Source organism: Bombina bombina, chromosome 3 (assembly GCF_027579735.1).
Source record: "Bombina bombina isolate aBomBom1 chromosome 3, aBomBom1.pri, whole genome shotgun sequence".
NCBI classification, from domain to species: Eukaryota; Metazoa; Chordata; class Amphibia; order Anura; family Bombinatoridae; genus Bombina; species Bombina bombina.
Window position 1 is genome coordinate 79,097,110 of NC_069501.1, and position 24,969 is coordinate 79,122,078.

General features: G+C 37.8%; 1 protein-coding gene across 1 annotated transcript; it reads right to left on the reverse strand.

The window, feature by feature from the left end:
- Positions 1–11,887: 11,887 nt before the first annotated feature.
- On the reverse strand, positions 11,888–23,082 carry LOC128652217 (aquaporin-3-like). Its single transcript, XM_053705153.1, has 6 exons — positions 22,975–23,082; positions 21,694–21,820; positions 13,799–13,936; positions 13,522–13,640; positions 13,220–13,437; positions 11,888–12,071 (listed from the first exon to the last, which is right to left on the reverse strand). Exons 1-6 carry the CDS (start codon positions 23,080–23,082, stop codon positions 11,888–11,890), a joined length of 894 nt encoding a protein of 297 aa, XP_053561128.1.
- Between the last annotated feature and the right edge of the window lie 1,887 nt (positions 23,083–24,969).

A 24,969-nucleotide genomic window follows, 5' to 3' on the forward strand; every position in this document is an offset into this window, starting at 1 on the left:
GATTAATTCGGAAATTCGGTAAATTCTGTAAATTCGGAGATTCGGATCGATTCGGATTTCCGAATTAAAATACTTCCGAATCTACCGAATGAATCCGAAATAGCTGCCGTATCTCCGAATAAATCCGAATTAGCTCGTTAAAATTCGGCATTTCCCCATAGGAAACAATGGGAGTTTCGGCTGAAAAAAAACTAACACCGCAGCCCCATTGTTTCCTATGGGGAAACACTAAGTCTGCACCTAACACCCTAACATGTACCCCGAGTCTCTAAACACCCCTAATCTAACACTTATTAACCCCTAATCTGCCACCCCCGCTATCGCTGACACCTGCATTATTTTATTAACCCCTAATCTGCTGACCGAATATCGCCGCCACCTACATTATAGCTATGAACCCCTAATCTGCTGTCCCTAACATCGCCGACCCCTACATTATAGTTATTAACCCCTAATCTGCCCCCCCCAACGTCGCCGCAATCTAACTACAAGTATTAACCCCTAATCTGCCGACCCGATATCGCCGCCACCTACATTATAACTATTAACCCCTAATCTGCTGTCCCTAACACCGCCGACCCCTACATTATAGTTATTAACCCCTAATCTGCCCCCCCCAACGTCGCCGCAATCTAACTACAAGTATTAACCCCTAATCTGCCGACCCGATATCGCCGCCACCTACATTATAACTATTAACCTCTAATCTGCTGTCCCTAACACCGCCGACCCCTACATTATAGTTATTAACCCCTAATCTGCCTCCCCCAACGTCGCCGCAATCTAACTACAAGTATTAACCCCTAATCTGCCGACCGAATATCGCCGCCGCCTACATTATAGCTATTAACCCCTAATCTGCTGTCCCTAACACCGCCGACCCCTACATTATAGTTATTAACCCCTAATCTGCCCCCCCAACGTCGCCACAATCTAACTACAAGTATTAACCCCTAATCTGCCGACCGCAAATCGCCGCAACTATAATAAATGTATTAACCCCTAAACCGCCGCACTCCCGCCTCGCAAACACTATAATACATTTTATTAACCCCTAATCTGCCCTCCCTAACATCGCCGCCACCTACCTACAATTATTAACCCCTAATCTCCCGCCCCCAACGTCGCCGCTACTATAATAAGGTTATTAACCCCTAAACCTAAGTCTAACCCTAACACTAACACCCCCTAACTTAAATATAATTTAAATAAAACGAAATAAATTTACTATAGTTAAATAAATGAATCCTATTTAAAACTAAAGACTTACCTGTAAAATAAACCCTAAGATAGTGCAATATAACTAATAGTTACATTGTAGCTATTTTAGGATTTATTTTTATTTTACAGGCAACTTTGTATTTATTTTAACTAGGTACAATAGTTATTAAATAGTTAATAACTATTTAATAACTACCTAGCTAAAATAAATACAAATTTACCTGTAAAATAAATCCTAACCTAAGTTACAATTACACCTAACACTACACTATCATTTAATTAATTAAATAAATGAATCATATTTAAAACTAAATACTTACCTGTAAAATAAACCCTAATATAGCTGCAATATAACTAATAGTTACATTGTAGCTATTTTAGCATTTATATTTATTTTACAGGCAACTTTGTATTTATTTTAACTAGGTACAATAGCTATTAAATAGTTATTGACTAATTAATAGCTACCTAGTTAAAATAATTACAAAATTACCTGTAAAATAAATCCTAACCTAAGTTACAATAAAACCTAACACTACACTATCATTAAATAAATTAACTACAAGTACCTACAATTATCTACAATTAAATAAACTAAAGTACAAAACCCCCCCCACTAAATTACAAAAAATAAAAAACCACTAAATTACAAAAAATAAAAAAATATTACAAGAATTTTAAACTAATTACACCTAATCTAAGCCCCCTAATAAAATAACAAAGCCCCCCAAAATAAAAAAAATGCACTAACCTATACTAAATTACAAAAGTTAACAGCTCTATTACCTTAACAGGGCCCTTTGCGGGGCATGCCCCAAAGAAAACAGCTCTTTTGCCTGTAAAAAAAAACACAATCCCCCCCCCACATTACAACCCACCACCCACATACCCCTACTCTAACCCAAACCCCCCTTAAAAAAACCTAACACTACCCCCCTGAAGATCTCCCTACCTTGAGTCGTGTTCACCCAGCCGGGCCGAAGTCTTCATCCGATGGGGCAGAAGAGGACATCCAGACCGGCAGAAGTCTTCATCCAAGCGGGGCAAGAAGAGGTCTTCCATCCATCAGAAAAGTACAAAAAAACAAACAAACACTAAATTAGCAAAAATAATAAAATATTACAATAATTTTAAACTAATTACACCTAATCTAAGCCCCCTACTAGCTATTAATATAGCTACAATATAACTAATAGTTACATTGTAGCTATTTTAGGATTTATATTTATTTTACAGGCAACTTTGTATTTATTTTAACTAGGTACAATAGCAATTAAATAGTTAATAAATATTTAATAACTACCTAGCTAAAATAAATACAAATTTACCTGTAAAATAAACCCTAACCTAAGTTACAATTACACCTAACACTACACTGTCATTAAATTAACTAAATAAATTAATCCTATATAAAACTAAATACTTACCTGTAAAATAAACCCTAATATAGCTACAATATAACTAATAGTTACATTGTAGCTATTTTAGCATTTATATTTATTTTTCAGGCAACTTTGTATTTATTTTAACTAGGTACAATAGCTATTAAATAGATATTTACTGTTTAATAGCTACCTAGTTAAAATAATTACAAAATTACCTGTAAAATAAATCCTAACCTAAGTTACTATTAAACCTAACACTACACTATCATTAAATAAATTAACTACAAGTACCTACAATTATCTACAATTAAATAAACTAAACTAAAGTACAAAAAAAACAAACACTAAATTACAAAAAATAAAAAAAATTACAAGAATTTTAAACTAATTACACCTAATCTAAGCCCCCTAATAAAATAACAAAGCCCCCCAAAATAAAAAAAAATGCCCTACCCTATACTAAATTACAAAAGTAATCAGCTCTATTACCTTACCAGCCCTTAAAAGGGCCTTTTGCGGGGCATGCCCCAAAGAAAACAGCTCTTTTGCCTGTAAAAAAAAACACAATACCCCCCCACACACATTACAACCCACCACCCACATACCCCTACTCTAACCCAAACCCCCCTTAAATAAACCTAACACTACCCCCCTGAAGATTTCTCTACCGTGTCTTCACCCAGCGGGCCGAAGTCTTCATCCGATCGGGCAGAAGAGGACATCCAGACCGGCAGAAGTCTTCATCCAAGCGGGGCAAGAAGAGGTCTTCCATCCATCAGAAGTCTTGATCCAGGCGGCATCTTCTCTGTTCATCCATCGGGAGCGGAGCGGCAGCATCCTGAAGACATCCCACGCAGAGCATCCTCTTCTTTCTTGATCCGACGACTAGGTGACTGTACCTTTAAGTGACGTCATCCAAGATGGCGTCCCTTGAATTCCGATTGGCTGATAGGATTCTATCAGCCAATCGGAATTAAGGTAGGAAAAATCTGATTGGCTGATTCAATCAGCCAATCAGATTCAAGTTCAATCTGATTGGCTGATTGGATCAGCCAATCGGATTGAACTTGAATCTGATTGGCTGATTGAATCAGCCAGATTTTTCCTACCTTAATTCCGATTGGCTGATAGAATCCTATCAGCCAATCGGAATTCAAGGGACGCCATCTTGGATGACGTCACTTAAAGGTACAGTCACCTAGTCGTCGGATCAAGAAAGAAGAGGATGCTCTGCGTGGGATGTCTTCAGGATGCTGCCGCTCCGCTCCCGATGGATGAACAGAGAAGATGCCGCCTGGATCAAGACTTCTGATGGATGGAAGACCTCTTCTTGCCCCGCTTGGATGAAGACTTCTGCCGGTCTGGATGTCCTCTTCTGCCCGATCGGATGAAGACTTCGGCCCGCTGGGTGAAGACACGGTAGAGAGATCTTCAGGGGGGTAGTGTTAGGTTTATTTAAGGGGGGTTTGGGTTAGAGTAGGGGTATGTGGGTGGTGGGTTGTAATGTGGGGGGGGGGTATTGTGTTTTTTTTTTACAGGCAAAAGAGCTGTTTTCTTTGGGGCATGCCCCGCAAAAGGCCCTTTTAAGGGCTGGTAAGGTAATAGAGCTGATTACTTTTGTAATTTAGTATAGGGTAGGGCATTTTTTTTATTTTGGGGGGCTTTGTTATTTTATTAGGGGGCTTAGATTAGGTGTAATTAGTTTAAAATTCTTGTAATTTTTTTTATTTTTTGTAATTTAGTGTTTGTTTTTTTTGTACTTTAGTTTAGTTTATTTCATTGTATTTAATTGTAGGTACTTGTAGTTAATTTATTTAATGATAGTGTAGTGTTAGGTTTAATAGTAACTTAGGTTAGGATTTATTTTACAGGTAATTTTGTAATTATTTTAACTAGGTAGCTATTAAACAGTAAATATCTATTTAATAGCTATTGTACCTAGTTAAAATAAATACAAAGTTGCCTGTAAAATAAATATAAATGCTAAAATAGCTACAATGTAACTATTAGTTATATTGTAGCTATATTAATAGCTAGTAGGGGGCTTAGATTAGGTGTAATTAGTTTAAAATTATTGTAATATTTTATTATTCTTGCTAATTTAGTGTTTGTTTGTTTTTTTGTACTTTTCTGATGGATGGAAGACCTCTTCTTGCCCCGCTTGGATGAAGACTTCTGCCGGTCTGGATGTCCTCTTCTGCCCCATCGGATGAAGACTTTGGCCCGGCTGGGTGAACACGACTCAAGGTAGGGAGATCTTTAGGGGGGTAGTGTTAGGTTTATTTAAGGGGGGTTTGGGTTAGAGTAGGGGTATGTGGGTGGTGGGTTGTAATGTGGGGGGGGTATTGTGTTTTTTTTTTACAGGCAAAAGAGCTGTTTTCTTTGGGGCATGCCCCGCAAAAGGCCCTGTTCAGGGCTGGTAAGGTAATAGAGCTGTTAACTTTTGTAATTTAGTATAGGGTAGGGCATTTTTTTTTATTTTGGGGGGCTTTGTTATTTTATTAGGGGGCTTAGATTAGGTGTAATTAGTTTAAAATTCTTGTAATATTTTTTTATTTTTTGTAATTTAGTGTTTGTTTGTTTTTGTAATTTAGTGGGGGTTTTTTGTACTTTAGTTTATTTAATTGTAGATAATTGTAGGTACTTGTAGTTAATTTATTTAATGACAGTGTAGTGTTAGGTTTAATTGTAACTTAGGTTAGGATTTATTTTACAGGTAATTTTGTAATTATTTTAACTAGGTAGCTATTAATTAGTCAATAACTATTTAATAGCTTTTGTACCTAGTTAAAATAAATACAAAGTTGCCTGTAAAATAAATATAAATGCTAAAATAGCTACAATGTAACTATTAGTTATATTGCAGCTATCTTAGGGTTTATTTTACAGGTAAGTATTTTGTTTTAAATATGATTCATTTATTTAGTTAATTTAATGATAGTGTAGTGTTAGGTGTAATTGTAACTTAGGTTAGGATTTATTTTACAGGTAAATTTGTATTTATTTTAGCTAGGTAGTTATTAAATAGTTATTAACTATTTAATAACTATTGTACCTAGTTAAAATAAATACAAAGTTGCCTGTAAAATAAAAATAAATCCTAAAATAGCTACAATGTAACTATTAGTTATATTGTAGCTATATTAGGGTTTATTTTACAGGTAAGTCTTTAGTTTTAAATAGGATTCATTTATTTAACTATAGTAAACTTATTTCGTTTTATTTAAATTATATTTAAGTTAGGGGGTGTTAGTGTTAGGGTTAGACTTAGGTTTAGGGGTTAATAACCTTATTATAGTAGCGGCGACGTTGGGGGCGGGAGATTAGGGGTTAATAATTGTAGGTAGGTGGCGGCGATGTTAGGGAGGGCAGATTAGGGGTTAATAAAATGTATTATAGTGTTTGCGAGGCGGGAGTGCGGCAGTTTAGGGGTTAATACATTTATTATAGTGGCGGCGATTTGCGGTCGGCAGATTAGGGGTTAATACTTGTAGTTAGATTGTGGCGACGTTGGGGGGAGGCAGATTAGGGGTTAATAACTATAATGTAGGGGTCGGCGGTGTTAGGGACACCAGATTAGGGGTTAATAGCTATAAGGTAGGCGGCGGCGATATCGGGTCGGCAGATTAGGGGTTAATACTTGTAGTTAGATTGCGGCGACGTTGGGGGGGCAGATTAGGGGTTAATAACTATAATGTAGGGGTCGGCGGTGTTAGGGACAGCAGATTAGGGGTTAATAGCTATAATGTAGGTTGCGGCGATATCCGATCGGCAGATTAGGGGTTAAATAATGTTATTATAGGGTTTGCGATGTGGGGGGGGCCTCGGTTTAGTGGTTCATAGGTAGTTTATGGGTGTTAGTGACTTAGTGTACTAAATGGGTGTTAGTGTACTAAAAACATACCGAAATTCGGAACGGAATAGAACCGAATTCAGCCGAATCCGAATAAATCCGAAACGAATTTATTCGGATCCGAAACGAATTTATTCAAATTTTGCCGAATCCGATTCGATCCGAAACGAAATTCGAAAAGTCCGAATCGATCCGAACCGAAAACGAACCGAATATTTTAGCCGTGCACATGTCTAAATTATAAGATACCAGTCCTAAACCCAGTTCACACGGGCCATTTTTTGCAGTACAGCAGCCCCACCCCTTGCTCTCTCCCCCCTCTATTTTGCTCTCTCTCCCCCCCCCCTCTCTTTTGCTCTCCTCCCCCTCTCATGCGCTCTTGCTCTCATCCCCCCCTCTTTTGCGCTCTCTCTCCCCTCCCCCTCTCGTTTGCTCTTTCCTATCTTTTTGTCTCTCCCCCTCTCTTTCTATTTCTCTCCCCTCTGTCGCGCTGACTGCGTTCAGCCACGCCCACTTTCGCCACAAGCAGCATTGCCATGGATTTCAGGTAAGGCCAGGTGCGTTTGTCCTCGTGCTATCTCTACTGCGCATGACAGCTTCGGACAAACACACTTGTCCTTTTATATAATAGGATGATGAAAATTATGGTATCTTTAGAAAGTCAATTTAAAGGGACATAATACTCATATGCTAAATCACTTGAAACTGATGCAGTATAACTGTAAAAAGCTGACAGGAAAATATCACCTGAGCATCTCTATGTAAAAAAGGAAGATATTTTACCTCACAATCTCCTCAGCTCAGCAGAGTAAGTTCTGTGTAAAAAGTTATACTCAACTGCTCCCAGCTGCAGGTAAAAAAAAATGAAGAAATGAACAGCAGCCAATCAGCATCAGCAGTGCTGAGGTCATGAACTTTTACTGTGATCTCATGAGATTTGACTTGACTCATGAGATTTCATTGTAAACTTCCTTTACCTGATTGGTGAAATAAGATGAGAGTGCACGATGCTCATCCCTTCAGATGTCCCAGGACAGACACACTAAAATGCTGCTTAGAAATCCTTTACAATGGGAGGTGGCTACTGAGGAACTTTTGAGGTAAAATATCTTTCTTTTTTACATAGAGATGTTCAGGTGATATTTTCTAGTCAGCTTTTTACAGCTATGCTGCATCACTTTCAAGTGTTTAAACATTTGAGTATTATGGCAAGAAAAATATATATATATATATATATATATATATATAATGTGTGGGTACAGTAAATTAGTAAGAGGAAAATTACAGCTAAACACAAATACCGCAGAAATGTAAAAATAGCCCTGGGTCCTTTAAGGGACACTGAACCCAACTTTTTTTCTTTTGTGATTCAGATAGAGCATGCAATTTTAAGCAACATTCTAATTTACTCCTATTAATTTTTCTTAGTTCACTTGCTATCTTTATTTAAAAGAGGCATCTATGCTTCTTTTTGGTTCAGTACTCTGGACAGCACTTTTATTGGTGGATGAATTTATCCACCAATCAGCAAGAATAACCCAGTTTATTCACCAAAAATGGTCCGGCATCTAAACTTACATTCTTGCATTTCAAATAAAGATACCAAGAGAATGAATAAAGTTTGATAATAGGAGTAAATTAGAAAGTTGCTTAACATTGCATGCTCTATCTGAATCACGAAAGAAAGAAAAATTTGGGTTCTGTGTCCCTTTAAAGGACCAGTAAACACAACAGATTTGCATAATCAACAAATGCAAGATAACAAGACAATACAATAGCATTTACTCTGAATTTCAAATGAGTAGTAGATTCTTTTCTAACACATTTTAAAGTTATATATATTTCCACTCCCCCTGTACCATGATAGCAATCAGCCAATCACAAATGCATATACGTATAGTCTGAGTTCTTGCACATGCTCAGTAGGAGCAGGTGACTCAAAAAAAGTGTAAATATAAAAGACTGTGCACATTTTTTTTAATGGAAGTAAATTGGAAAGTTGTTTAAAATTACATGCTCTATCTGAATCATGAAAATTTAATAAAGCCTGAGTGTCCCTTTAAGGGTAAGAAAATTGAAAAATTGTCTTGTCACTAAGGGGTTAAAATTGCAAGCTCTAACTGAATTGTGAATGTAATTTTGACTAAACTATTCCTTTAAATTAGGAAAAAAGTCCTGAAGGTGTCACACCTAGATCAAGACAAGAACAGAGAAAGGGGAAAAAAAAAAGTGTCCAGATCTCAAAATGTTTGTCACCAGGTTTTTCAGAAATACAAAATCAATGCTATCTTAAATAAAAAAAATTTAAAAAAAAGTTCAAAGCCAAAAATATGTTTTGGTCATGATTCAGTTAGCGAATACTAAATGTTAAAATAACTTGAGTTAACTTCTTTCATCTAATGTGCTGAATTCTCTTTGTATCCTTTGTTGAAGACACATCAATTCACTTCTTGCAACTAGCTGAACTAATTTGGTGAGCCAAAAACATGGGGTATATGTTCAGCCACCAGTCAGTAGGCTGACCATATTGCCGCTTTAAAAAGGGACACATATGAAAAATACATATGTAAGGGCTGTTTAAAGAAATGGTTTTGTATAAGAACCCTCACATATGTATTTTTCATATGTGTTCCTTCTTAAAGCGGCAATATGGTCAGCCTACCAGTCAGGCACTCCTGAGTCTACCTAGGTATCATTTTCAAGAAATTATAACAAGAGGAAAAAACAAAATTAAATAACACAAGTAAAATGAAAAGATATTTAAAAGCCCATGCTCTAATTGAGTCATAAAAGAAACAAGAATTGTTTTCATGTCCCTTTAAGCTGAAAACACATAGTTCAAGTCAGCTCTGGACCCAGCAATGCACAGCCAATTCTTATTATACATATATACATATATACACACATACACATACACACATACACACACATACACATAGAGAGAAATGCACTCACACGAACAAACAACCAGCTCAATACCATTGTTAGCCTGTTCTATGGCGATTTACCACCTGGGTGCAACTTCTTTTAGCCCAGCAATGCTTTTCACAGAGTAGAACTCTCCTGTAGTATATCAGTCTGATCCCGCCTATTACGGTCAGTCCAGCGCCGAAATACCAGGCAATTCCTCTCTGAACAAGGAACAAAGCAACCCCAGACGATCGTTTCGGCCTCGTCAGTGAGGTGTAGCAGTATTCCTCTAAGCACACTGAGCAAGGAGTCCACGTCTGGGGTTGCTTTGTTCCCAGGTGGTAAATCGCCATAGAACAGGCTAACAATGGTATTGAGCTGGTTGTTCGTTCCTGTGAGTGCATTTCGTCTCCCTATGGGAAAAAGGGGAAACCAGACGTGGACTATATCTCTATCTATCATACACACACTTTATTTAAATATGATTTTTTCAAATAAAATTTTTTTTGAGGAAAAATCCTTTCTAAAGATAGTTTGTACTTAAGATACTATATAATTGAAAGGTTATTCACCCTGAAATGTAGATTTGTTTTTTTATTATATAGCAAGATTTTTTTGGGGGGGTAAATTAATTCAATTAATCCATTCACAATGTCAAGCTCTCCCAGGAGGTTTCTGTCAGATTATTTTGGGCAATTTTTCTATCTTGAAGATATTATTACTTAATATTGGTTTTGTAGTTCTCAAAACCATTTTTATTCTGCAGAAACATACCCCTTCTTTACAGTAATTTTTTTAAAATAAAATTAACATACAGAATTGAGAAATAGACCTTAAAAAGACCAGTAAATACGCAGATTTGCATAATCAACAAATGCATGATAAGGCAATGCAATAGCACATGGGCCAATTTATTAAGAGTTGGACAGACATGATCGCTGTAGCGATCATGTCCGCCCGATATCGATGAATGCCGACAGCATACGCTTTCTGCATTTTTCATTGCACAAGCAGTTCTGGTGAACTGCTTGTGCAATGCCGCCCCCTGCAGATTCGCGACCAATTGGCCGCTAGCAGGGGGTGTCAATCAACCCGATCGTATGTGATTGGGCTGATTGCTGTACGCCGCCTCAGAGGTGGCGTACGAGTTAAGGAGCAGCGTTCTTAAGACCACTGCTTCTTAACTCCTGTTTCTGGCGAGCCTGAAGGCTCGCACAGAAACAGATGTACCTGGCCCCATTCGGGCCATGATAAATCAGCCTCTTAGTCTTAACTCCAAATAAATAGTAGATTTTGTTCTGGCAAACTTCAAAGATATGTTTCACTCCCACTGCACCATGTGACAACCATCAGCCAATCACAAATCCATATATTCTGTGAATTTTTGCACATGTTCAGTAGGAGCTGGTGATTCACAAAGTGTAAATATAAAAAGACTGAACACATTTTGTTAATTGAAGTAAATTGGAAAGTTGTTTAAAATTACATGCTCTATCTGAATCATGAATGTTTAATTTTGAGTTGAGTGTCCCTTTAAACGGGACAGAATCATGGGGGGGGGAAACTTGGGTTTCAGAGAGCATACAATTTTCAGATTTACTTCCATTATCAAATTTACTTCAGTCTCTTGGTATCCTTGGTTAAAGGAGAACAATGCTCTACTGGGGCCTAGCTGAATACATTAGGTGAGATAGCAACAAGCAGCTAGCTCACAGTAGAGCAGTTTCCTTGGGTTCCTCGTCCTATGGCATACAAAAAAAGAAAAAAAGGACACAAACACTTTAGCATTAGAAGGAAATATTGTTTTATTTAGCTGAGAGCCCCCAAAGCAAGATCCATATGTCATTTTATATTATTAATGGCTATATATCCTGAATTGTGCAATTATAAGCAATACAGAATCAGCTCTGGAGTTGTCTCTATAGCACAACAGAAATATTTACTGATAATCTACCGTGAACACTGTCCTGGCTTTCTATAAAAAGGTCTTAGAATAATTTAGTAGAACTGAATGATATTTTGAAATCTAGGTCCTTGATCAAATACTACACAGAGAATGAACTTTACCACAAACAGCCGATGTATTATTGCGTATACAGTCAAAGAGCTTTGGCAGCCATATATAGTTAAATATAAAATGAGCAAATCTTGTATTTCTATACTTTATAAATATACTGACAACTAGTAACTGACTGAAAAACTATTCTTCCAAAAATACAAACAATTAAAAATTGTGTTTATTTATATATATTAAAATTATTAATTTGTTCACTTGAATTTTTAAATACATACACAAAACGAAGTTAGTTTAACAATTAAATGAGTCCTTCCTTTTCAAGTCCCATTACTTATATTTGAATCCAACTTGCATGTTATTTGAGGGGCCTATTAGAAAGTCTTCAGTTATAATCATGCCCTAAGATAGTTGTAGTCATGCCAAAAAAGGGGTTTTCTTTTATAAAGTCATTCTAGATGCAAAAATTCAATTCACCCCTAAAGCTAATGAGATGACCATACTTTAGACTGTAGCCTGAACCAACTCATACTGAGGGGGATTGTTTTCATCACAGTCATCATCCTGGCCTTCCTTCTTTTGGGTAGATGGATGATGGAAGCTAATGAATAGCTCGTATATTAGAGCACCAACGAGTCCTCCCAATAATGGTCCCAACACAGGGACCCACCACCAGTTATCTCCAGCCCTAGGGAAAAACAATGTACATACATTTCAGACTTTCCATATTACAAGCAGAAACGGTCAACATTGATGTGTTAATATGCTGAACATGTTAATATGAGGCCTCACTGTGACGATAGTGATAACTAGTCCAAATGGACATCCCTTATCTGTGCACAGTTTCAAATTAAAGAAACAGGTAGCTGGTGCAAGATTTTTTTCCATGGCTACCTAGTTTAGAAGATAGGATTGACATATTTCAAGCCTATTTCCATGTATGGAGCATTATTTTCTAGACATTAACCCCTAGTGTCCCTCAGTCACGATGTATGCAAGACTCAAGTGACCTTAGATGATTATAGAGTCAATAGTATACAACAATGTTACACATTTTCCATCATTTTAAAATGTAGTTAAAGGGACAGAGTTAAAATAAGAAAATTTCACAATACGGATGTCATTTTATGCAAATTTCCAAACTTACTTTTAGTAAAATTTGCTTTTGTTTTCTTGGCACTCTGTTGAAGAGCAACCTAGATAGGCTCAGAGGCAGCAATGCACTGATGGAAACTAGCCGTTTGTGGCCTCACATATACGATTCATGGCATTGGGCTCCCAGTAGTCCATTGAAGAGCCTGCTCTTCAAAAGGATACCAAGAGAACAAAGACAGATTTATATTGGAAGTAAACGGGAAAGTTGTTTCATGAAATGTTTGAATCTTTAAAAAAAAAAAAAAAAAATGAATGTTGATGTTACTGTCACGTTAAGAGTGCACACCAAGTCATTACTTGTACTCTATTCTATGTACAGTACTAGTACTCTATGCTATGAGATACATAATCACACTTATAGGGATATAGTAAAACTTGACACTTTGTATAGGTTGTTCTGCTTAGTTATTTGCTGTATGTATACTGTATGATAAGGTACGGATTAGAAGATCTTTCATAAACAGATACAAATTTATTTTAAGTAACTATTTGGATGAAATTAAAAAATCAAAGAAATCAAAGTTTTATGTTAGGCAGCCAAACTCACCTGAAGAATCTAGGTTTGCTTTATACTTTTCCAAAATTATTTTAAAATTTGACTTGATCATTTTGGGAGGATAGATGTTTGAACTCATCTCAAAACTTGAAGAATCAGCTTGCACCTGAATCTTAATACTGTACCTGAATACATCAAGGCCCCAGCCAGCAATAGCTGTGAAGACACGTGGACCAAGATCTCTGGCTGGGTTAATTGGATATCCGCAGTTAAAGCCCATGGACAACCCTACAAGCAGTACCACCAATCCAATTACAAAAGGTTGGAGTCCACGTGGAGCGGCATTGTTTTTCTCGTCTAGTACAGCCAAGATACAGATTAATAGAGCAGATGTGGCAATCACCTGAACATAAAGACAAATACATTTTTATGTCTTTAAACATTGGGGGAGGGGGGTGGGGAGAATTCACTGAAATTCATCTCTCACCTGATCTGTAAACCCATTAATAGCACTAAGATGCTCTGATGGGTAGGAAGCAAAAATCCCAGCCGTTGACTGTGGTCCAGTGACAGTCCAGTTACCACCACTGAACACATGCAAAGCATCTAGGGAATGGAAGAACCTGTTAGGTTAGAGGCCATCTGTATCAAATGGTATCAATTATCTCTGTAGTTGACTGCAATTAAAAAAAAGGAAGTACAACTTTTGTTTTCTTTATTTAAATATAGTAAAGTTAAATACATCAATGGGGTAACAAACTTACCATAATATAGAGAAAACACTAGGGCTGCTCCAACAAATGCTCCAAGGAACTGAGCTAAGCTGTAGACGACCATCATCTTCCAACTCATCTTCCTCAGGAAGTACATTGCAAGTGATACAGCTGGATTCAGATGTGCACCTGCACAAAAAGGATTAACACTATAAGTAACCTAAGAAACAACTCTTAAACTGAATGCATGTGGTTTAGTGGAACCTGAATGCACAAGTCTAGAATTAGTTTATTTTACAAGAACTAAAAAAAAAGTTAAAAAAAAAGTAGCTCCCCTAATTAAATTTACCATTAGCAGGAAATAAAAAGAAAAAAGTTGATATATGCATCTTCAAACATGTTTCATATAAAGGAACACATTCTACTGCACAAGCCACGTACACTTTACAGTGAATTATGTAATCAAACAGTCAAAAAAAATAAAGTACTACTAAACACTAAAATTGCATAATCAATAAATGCATAACAAAAAGACAATGCAAAAACACGAATTTCAAATTAGTACTTTTTTTCTGATGTCATTACATTTTCCTTCCCAATGCATCATGTGACAGCCATAGGCCAATCACAAAATGTATATCCTGTGAATCTTCCAAAGTTTAATTTTGACTTCAGTGTCACCCTTTTTTTTTTTTTTAGAAAGCAGCTTTATTGAGAAAAGATAAAGGCAGGTTACAGCCTGTTCAAAGACGATTCGAATAATTGCCTTCTCTAGAATACATCATAAATGTACATTGAATACTGCCATCATTAGATAATTAGCTTGACAAAAAATATCAACTACATAACACTATAACACAGTCGCAAAATAACAATACTGAAATGTAATGTCGGAATGTGGAACCTCTCGGTCTGTTTCATTAGTATTTACATTTGTGCTCTGCTCATTAAATGTGTGACCTAAGCTCGGGAGTTTACGTGTTCCTCCCACAGGACCTTCATTTGTATATATGTGTCTAATCTTTTATTAATTAAGTGCATTCTTCGAGATCTAAAATACGATTTAAGTTAAGTAACCACTGTGCCATATTTGGTATGTGTCTACTCTTCTTGGCCACCCATTGTTTATTGCTTCCTATGAAAATTAAACTCCTCCTGTCCTTAGAGATCTTATTTGGAATAATATTAAATAGCCATAGGATTGGATCCGTTGGCAATATGATTCCCAACGTCTTTGACATCTCTTTTGCCATGTCTTCCCACAATTTTGCAATTGGAGGACAAGTCCACCAAATATGTGACATAGTCCCCGGCTGTTACCCGCATCTCCAACATTTCTCACTACATGAGGGAAATAACCTGTGAATTCTAACAGGGGTGAGATACCACCTCTGGATTAGTTTAAAGTTCAATTCAATTAATTTGCTAGAGGCAGATACCTTAGTTACATTTGAGAATATTTGTGATCTGTCTTTATGTGTCAACTCTATTTAAAGTTCCTTTCTCCCAACTATCTATATAGTGAGGTATATTACACGAAGCTTGTAGAATGGAATATGCTAGGGAGAGGGTTCTTCTAATGGGAGAAGCAGTGTTACACATTACCTCAAAAGGCGTTAATGGTCGTAGAAAATTATTCCTCTCTTTATGTTTATAAATGTAGGAATGGCATTGTCTTAGAACATACCATACCAATTACTAAATATAGAAAACCCTTCCTCCATAAGTTCTTTGCTTGTGCGAAGGTGCTGTTCATTTCCTAGATGTATCATCATAATGACTCTCTGATTTTGTGTCCTGTGTTGCTTTAAGTAATCCCACTCCAGGTGGAAAAATCTACATTATCTGAAAGAGTCGTCAACGGGGAGGCCCTGGATGATATATGTGGGTACTCAACTAGAATCCTGTCCCATATTTTAATGGTTTCTGAAATAGGTGCATTTTGCATAATTTTATTTGACAGTGACGTACGCCTCCGCCAACATAGTGTACCTAGGTGTCTATGTTCTGTAAGGTCATGCTCCAGTCTCACCCAAGCCTTCTATTCATAGTTTGTAAACCAATCCACCACCCTTTGTAAGAAGACTGCTCGTCTATTTCTTAAGACGTGCACATAAGTTTTTTTAATTTATCCTAGCTTTCCTTTTATACCAAATAAAGTCAAACATGGCATTCTGCAGATAGGTTAGAAAGTTTAGGGGTAGGGGGATAGGCAAAGTCTGAAGTAAATATAATATGCACGGTAAGACGTTCATCTTTATGGTATTAATTCTGCCCAGCCATGTAATATGTTGGGAGCTCCATGACGACAAGTCTGTTATCAAGGATTTCTGTAGCGATTTATAACTGAGCGCAAACATATCTTGAATGGAGGGTGCTAGCATGATCCCCAAATATTTTAAGCTATTTTTCTGGATTCGAAACTGGCAAATGTCCTGTACTTGCTCTAAGAGTGGCATCTCACATTGTAAAGGGAGCATCTCCGACTTGTTTTTATTAATCAGAAAGTTAGATGCAACATGGAAATTGTCTAATTCCTCTAATAACTGGGGGACCGACTCAACTGGGGATGTTAATAAAAACAAGACATCGTCTGCATACAGCAATGACTTATGTTCAGTCTCTGCAATGTAAAGGCTCTTTATCTTGTTATTTGATCTTATCTTCACCGCCAATGCCTCTACCACGCACACAAACAGGGGTGACAGCGGGCACCCCTGTCAAGTCCCGTTGGAGATATGAAGCACCCCAGAGAAGATCCCATTCACTCTGACTTTGGCCGTGGGGAACGTATACAGAGTCATGACTTTTGATATGAATGCGTCGCACATACCAAATTTCCAGAGTATCTTGCGCAGAAAAAGCCAACTGACGCATTCGAAAGCTTTCTCCGCGTCAGTGGAGACCACCACCATCGGCACTTGGTTGCTTTGTATACAATTGATAAGATGGATAGCCCTAACTGTTGTCTTTGGCCTCACGTGCTTGAATAAAACCCACCTGATCATTGCATATTAGAGACGGTAAAACCAGACCAAGTCTATTTGCCAAAATTTTTGAGTACATTTTCAGGTCTGAGTTAAATAGGGAGATTGGGCGAAAGTTCTCGGGTCTATCCCGAGGCTTACCCTGTTTTGTAATGTAAGCTTCCAGGTTCCGCTCTGGAAAGGGGTAATTATCTGTTATGTTGTTAAAGAGGGTCAACATATGGGGGATCAGGATTTCCCTAAATTTTTTAAAGTAACCATTAGTGAAACCATCAGGCCCTGGAGCTTTATTTGATGGCAGTTGGGCAATTACATCTTTGACCTCACTAAAAGTTATCGGGGCTTTGAGGGCAGTATTCTGATCAACTGTTAGTTGGGACAAAGAAATATTACTCAGATACTCCTGAATGTATCTATTTTGATCTGCAAGGTCATCTAGTTCACCCTTTAGATTGTACAAATGTTCGTAATATGACCTAAAAGTTTCTGCTATTTGGTCTGAGGTGTGTACCTCCTTGTTTTGATTGTTACTAAGTGTAAGAATGTAGTTCCTATTAATTTTCCGTTTCAATTTCCTAGCTAAAATTGACCCGCATTAATTGTCCCCCTCGTAGTATTTCTGACTCAATTTAAATGCTCGTAGTTTACATTCTTTCCCCATCATTAAGTTGATCGAAGATCTGCAATCAACTATTTTATGCTGAAGTATTGGGTCTGGGTTACCAGATGCCCTCTGTTTTTCTAAGGTCTCCAACAATAGTAAGGCATCATTTAAAGCCCTTTTGGCTTGCTTGGCCTGGAAAGACTGTATACTAATAATTTCACCCCGTATTACGGACTTATGTGCTTCCCATGTAGCTCCAATATCTAATTTGGGGTTTGTGTTCGTGTTAAGGTTAAAATATTCTCCCATTATCTTTTCTACTCATTGGAAATGGACCGGGTCCTCTATGAGGCCTTCGTCCAGTCTCCAGGCGTATTGTTTACGAGGAATGTGTGGCCAATTAAATTCACAACTGACTATAGAGTGGTCAGACCATGAATTCGGTAAAATCCTTAATCGCATAACCCTGGTTAGGTTGGTGACATCTACCATAAAATAATCTATCCGTGAATGTCTGTGGTGTGGGTTAGAGTAGAAGGTGTACTCTTTCCTATCAGGATACATCACCCTCCATGCATCATGCAATGCAAGATCTTTCAAATGTGACTTAACCATATGAATCACTCTTTGTGGTGTGGTGGAGGTTTAATTGGAGTTATCTAATATGGTGTTCATTGTTAAATTAAAATCCCCTCCCATAATCACTGCCCCCCTAGCCACTTCTAAAAGCAAGTTAGAAACTCGTCTAAAGAACATGTCCTGTTTGAGATTAGGAGCATAGACATTCACCATAGTAACTATTGAGTTATAGAGTTTACCTATCAGGATGAGGTAGCGTCCTTGATTATCTGCAAATTTCTTTATTAGAGTAAATGGAACGCCTCTCTTAATAAAGATACCTACTCCATTCGTTTTGGTGGAATTTGATGCATAATACGAATCCCCAAATTTATAAGCAAAAGTTTTGGGTTCCCTTCCCCTGATGAAATGTGTCTCCTGCATAAATATAACCTCACCTTTTTTTTGTTGAAGATCTATTAGAGTTATGTTTCTCTTGTATTGGCTATTAAATCCCTTAGCTTTGGCTATAAGGAAAAGAAGGTTATTCGCTGTGTGTGTCATCTTATTCGTTAACTCCCCCCCCCTCCCCATACTAATGTTATAGCTATAAATAAACTAATTTGTATAACCTCAGTGATATGTGAGTCATGCCTGTGTAATAGTACCCTTTTATAGTGCAGTAAAGGTTCCGGACCAAACCCACTGTGTACCCTGAGATCTGTGCCTATGTGTTCACACTCCGACAGGATCATTATATCAAGCCTAATGTAAGCATTTGAATCAAAACTAAAACATAAACAATAACAAACATAAGAAAAAAACAATGAACAATAACAAATAACATTGCCCCTTAGAAGGAACTAACCTTCTGAGCATAAACTAAAATGGGGAGTATGACCAGTGCCGCTCCCTAGTTAGTATTACAGCAAAGTTTCTTCATTCTTGAGGGAATAGTATATCACAACATTTGCAAGTATTTTAACAGATTAACAGTGCATCTCTTGCTCTAGATAATCTACAAAGTATGCTCCTTGTATTCACAAGTCCCAGGTAAAGTTCCATCTGGATCACTATTGAGCTATAAAGGAGCTGTGCCCAGCCAGTTCAGATTAGTAAAGTAACATAGTGGACTGTCTATAACAGATAATTTATCAACTTAAGTAAGAAGAGTCCCCGTCTCTAGGCTAGAAACAAGATAAATAAGAAAGATCTCACCCATTACGAGTTCGACTTCTATCCAACGTCGGATCAGGTCTCTGCTTCAATACTGGGCACCGCTAAGCTGCCCAGCTCTTTAGTCTTCTTTCTTTTGGGCGAGACCTTTGTCCATTTCTGTATGGAGTCCTACATGTTTTGACGTTGCTTAGTATGTCTAATGTCCTCTGTTCTCACATTAGAAGGATGTGGTTGTCGAAAGGAAAGCTTCAGTTCCTCTGCCAAAGCTGGTAGCTCTTGCTCGGTTTTATAGGTAACTGTACACCCTTCGTGTGACATGATCAGGCTAAAAGGGAAGCCCCATCTATATTTTATACGGTGCTCCTGTAGTACCTTTGTGATGAACCGTACTTCCCTTCTTCTTTGTATGGTAGTAGGACTGAGATCTAGGTAGATCTGAAGACTGTGGTCCACATATTGAATAGTAGGAGTAGAGCTCGCAGCTTGCCAAATCTTTTCTTTCTCTGTGTAACGTAGGAACCTTATGATCATGTCCCTTGGTGGTGCATTTGGTGGGGGTGGAGGTCTCATAGCTCTGTGAGCTCTGTCGATCTCTATGTCAAGCATTGCCTGATCCTTGACCAGGGATTTAAATAGGCCTTGAAGATAGTTTGGGATGTCTGAGTGTGAGACAGATTCGGGTATGCCCCTAATCCTCAGATTATTGCGACGCCCCCTATTATCTAGGTCATCGATTTTGTCTTGTAAAGACTCCATCTGGGCCTGATGTACATTGGTTTGCGTTGTAACCTCATCAAATAAGGTGTTCATAGTCTCCTGTGTTTCCTCCACACATTCGATTCTCTGCCCCATTTCATTTAAATTCCTTTTCATATTAGCCAGGTATGTGGTAATGAGATCTTTAAGGGCATCAAAGTCAGCTTTAGTAGGTAGATTGGCTATGTCAGCTTTAATCTGAGATGCATAGGCAGCCTCCAAAATCACTGATCCTTGGGATAGTGTTTCTGCTTCAGTTTGAGGATTTGCAGCACTCTGAAAAAAATTACTCTCTGAAGTAGGTAGCTGGTTATGACTTTTAGATGCCCTGTCTCCCTTATTCTTAGCTTTAGAGGCCATGCCTGGAATATGATTAGGCCAAGATGGAGTGCGTAAAGATGAGGTGGTGAGCAAATCACTAGGAGTGTTAAAATGAGATTTGTTGAACCCTATCCGTCTCTCCTCTCAACCCCCTGATAGATAGGTGTTTTAGCTTATAGTTGGTAACCTTCCCGCCAAGCCGCTGTAATATTAAATTGGGCTCCCTTTATTTTAATATATCATGAATGTGTTTTGTTACTTTGTCCTTGGCATATCTCACAGATGGCACTGAACAAGTGGCATAGCGTGCAACCGATTCCAGGCATACACGCTCCAGCCATGCCCGTCAACTAGATATCATATTTATCCTGTCATAAATACATCCTGTGTCCCGCACTGCCTAGGCCGTAATGGCGTCATGATGAATTCACTTTTCTCCTCTACCGGAGATAGTTGCAGGCTGTCAGTGCGATCGTCACCGTTATTATACAGTGATGTCCAGTATCGTCTCAGCCTCTATTGAGGGCTACTACCGAGTCAGGTCTTACCCTCTGCAGAGCCCCGGGGGCCATCAATCATTTCCACTGCGGTAGATCCGTTACTGCTCCGAAGTCGGAGAATACAATGTCCGTTATCTGGGCATCATCTATGGGGACCACCCCTCTGATCCGCACCAAGGAGGGTGAACAACTCTGGTACCGGAGCTTCAAACACAAGCGTCCATTCACCCGCACGGCCAGGCTCCACCCCTTCAGTGTCCCTTTTTAATTCTGTTTAAGGTTTTTTTAGAGGATTAAAGTGAAAGTTACACAAAAAACAGATATGAAACCTTAAAATAAAAAAAGTGTAATATTGGAAGTTTCAGAAGTTTGGAATGACAGTATTGAGGGAAAATACGTTTAATACCGCACAGATACGCGGATATTAAAAACTCATAGAAGGAAATACAAAGAATAAATAAGCCCTAAAAAAAACAAAAAAAAAAAAAAACAACATTTAAGCATTATTGTTTAAGGTCTTAAAATAAAATGTATTGGTGCAATGCCACATATGGCAAAGAACTCTGTGCAGAAAGATAAGCTTGGTTGGTCATCAACATGGTACCGGTTCACAAAATTGAAAGTTAAAGGGACACTAAACCCAAATGATTTCTTTTGCGATTCAGATAGAGCATGCAATTTTAAGCAACTTTCTAATTCACTCCTATTATCAAATTTTCTTCATTCTCTTGGTATGTTTATTTGAAATGCAAGAATGTAAGTTTAGATTCTGGCCCATTTTTGGTGAACAACCTGGGTTGTCCTTGCTGATTGGACAGCACCAATAAACAAATGCTGTACATTGTGCTAAACCAAAAATGTGCTGGCTCCTTAGCTTAAATGCCTTCTTTTTCAAATAAAGATAGCAAGAAAACGAAGAACAATTAATAGGAGTAAATTAGAAAGTTGCTTAAAATTGCATGCTCTATCTGAATCATGAAAGAAAAAATTTGGGTTCAGTGTCCCTTTAATTATTCAGCAGAATAATTTTCATCCACTTACCCGATACCCCAGCACAAACGTAGGCACCAGCAGTGACTGCAAAACCGAATGCCATATTCACACTCAGGAATTGCGCCTTGGCATAACCACTCAGTTCCATTTGAGCTACAGAACCACATCCAAAAAGCTAGAATGAAAGAGATGGCAACATGAGCACAAGTTAGAATCCTACTGTAACAAGGCTAGCTGCTAGTAAACAAAATTGAAACATTAATGGGGATTTTGACACTGTGGGAAATGTTTTTGGCTGCCCCCCCCCAGTTTTGCATAACCAACTTTGTTATATTAATACACTTTTTACCTCTGATTACCTTGTATCTAAGCCTCTGTAGACTGCCCCCTTATTTTAGTTATTTTGACAGACTTGCATTTTAGCCAATCAGTGCTGACTCCTAGGTAACTCCATGTGCTTGAGCACAATGTTATCTAATATGGCACACATGCCCTAACGCTCTCTAGCTGTGAAAAGCTGTCAAAATGCCCTGAGCTAAGAGGGGGCGTTCAAGAGATTAGACATTAGCATATGAGCCTACCTAGGTTTATCTTTCAACAAAGAATACCAAGAGAACAAAGAAAATTTGATGACAAAAGTAAATTGGAAAGTTGTTTAAAATTGCATACCCGATCTGAATCATGAACGTTTAAGTTTGACTAGACTGTCCCTTTAAATTTGGACAGCAACCTAAAGCCAACAGCGCAGTGAAGATAAATGGCTTGGCACTGAAGCAGTGGTTAGTAAAGTGGGTATATGTACCAACAAGAATACTATTGCATTGGGTTCTTGCATCCTGTTTGAAATAGTCATTAGAGTCCAAACTTAATTAGATTTCTATAGGACTGTGTTTATATCTTGTAAATGCTATAGTATTGCAGTGGGATCTGTAATCAGAGAAGAAAAATAATAATAATAATAATATACATTTTTTTTTATTTATTTTTTTACATTTTTGAACAATTAATTATGCCCCATAGTGCTAAACTACACAAATAGCTTTATATAGTGTGCTGAAATAGGTCTTACCCTTGTGAGAAAATATTCAGAGGTTTATAGGTAGCCAGGACAAAGTGGGATTCCCCATACAACTAGAGCATTACATTAGTCACTGATATCAGAGATTCATTTAAAAAGGAAACAAAAAATAGTCTTAATAGTTGTTTTTTTTATTTTACTCAAGAATATTTTGCCCCAATGCAGTTACTTTTCCAGCCAGTTCAGTTAATGCATTGCCAGATCTTGCACAGAAGTACTGGTTTGTTTGTTTGTACAAAATCTCTACTTACAATTAAAATGAGGGTTCCCAAAAACTCAGCCATCCCACATCGAATATATAGATTGTTGGTCCTAACTTTTGATCTCAGCTTTTTCAGGAACATTACATGACTGTTCATGTTTAGCAATAGCTAGAGCTTGATTTTTTCATCTATTTTTCTCTGCTTCTGATACACAATAGTGTCTGCAAAACCAGCAGTTGCCCTATCACTGGGATTTATGTCTTTGTAAATACTGCTGATTAGGAATATTGAGGGAACCTGATTGACTGAACTCACTATAGATGTCAGTTTAACCCCTTGACTGTAATGTGTTGCAGCTTATTCTAGCTTATGTTTAAAGGGACATTATAATCAATGTTTTTCTTTGTTTTATATTAAAAAAGGTTATTTTAAAATGTTATATATTTTTCCCCAATTCTTGTTCCTGACCTGAAGTAACCAGTGTTTTCTTTTTTAGAATTACAGAGGGGTATACTCAGAGGCGTAACTAGAAACCACAGGGCCCAGGTGCAAGAATCTAAGAAGGGCCCACCCACCACCCCTCCCCCCTCCAAAAAAGGTGAATTTAATACATATATCATTATTTTTTTTACATTTAACACAGAAAAAAATGTGAATCAGATTACATGTCTGCAAAAGGAGGTACCCTGTGTCCACAGTCTGCGAGATGGTGTGACCCCCTATTACTGTATATATATAGTGACACTATTTAACCCCCCAGTACTGTATATAGTAAGTTAGTGAAACAGTCTGTAATCTGCCAGTGAGATGGTTGGCCTGACCCTACCCGCCCAGTACTTTATAAAGTGACCACAGTAGTCCGTGACATGGTCCACCCCCATCCTGTATATAGTGGTACTGTATAGTGACACTGTTTACCCCCTGCCCCCCCCCCCCCATGCTGTAGTAACAAGGTCTGTAATTTGCTGGTTCCACAAACATACACAAACACACATACTACATGCATAAATACACACACAGTCACATACATACACCATACACACACACATAAACACCAATGGGTAAAACATAAACACTAACCCCTGTAGTCATGTCACACTCACATTATATTAGTGCAGGCAGTGGTAGGTTAACGTTTTTTATAAAAATAAAAAGTAAATTATAACCTCTGCACCCCCTGTAGTTTTGCCCCTGGGTAAACTTCTCGACCAATAGAGCTGTGGGGGTTGTTGCTCTCAGCCAGTGAGGCTACTGTATTCATTTCAGTATACATTTTCACAGCATTCTGCTCCATATATGAGTGTAAATTGACTTCCAGGAAACATATTATAGTTTTACATGTTGTAGTCTACAGGTGCTGCAAATCCACTTTGCCTAACCCTTAACAGACAAGGTTCAAAGCAGACAAAACTGAGCCTTATAAAGATTTTAAAAGATATCTTACAGTATATATTGCAATATGTGGTACATAATGTACGCTTGTGGGTACCTGGGGCATTGACAAGTGTTACTCAGTGACCTGACCTTTACTTTTTATTTTTATTTTTTTATTATCTAATGCAGTTAAAGTACATTTTTAATGAATCACAGAAATAAGTGTTTCACAGTTTTACCCCCAAGCACCCATAACAGACCAGATTCAAATTCCCTGCCCATGCTGGTCAGCAACTTACTCCATGACGAGGCGATATATTCACAAGGGGGCGAAATTGGCGGTGAAATATTAAAACTGCTGACATCATTGTTTGAAGAGGAGTTTTAATATACATCTCAGTGGGTGGCGATGCTGGCAATATTTTCACACCAGCAGTGCCACCTACGTTGAAGGTGTAATGTAAATGATCCCTTTAGACAGTATTTTATGACAATACAATTTACTTGTGTCAACAGAAACTCAATAATACACCTATAGGAGCTGGGGGTATATTCTACATGTATATACATAGGGCCAGATTACGAGAGGGGCACAAAACAGTGTTTTCGCAAGCGCAATATTTGCGCTCCACTTGTAATACCAGTGCACGCAATTGTGCGCTGATATCT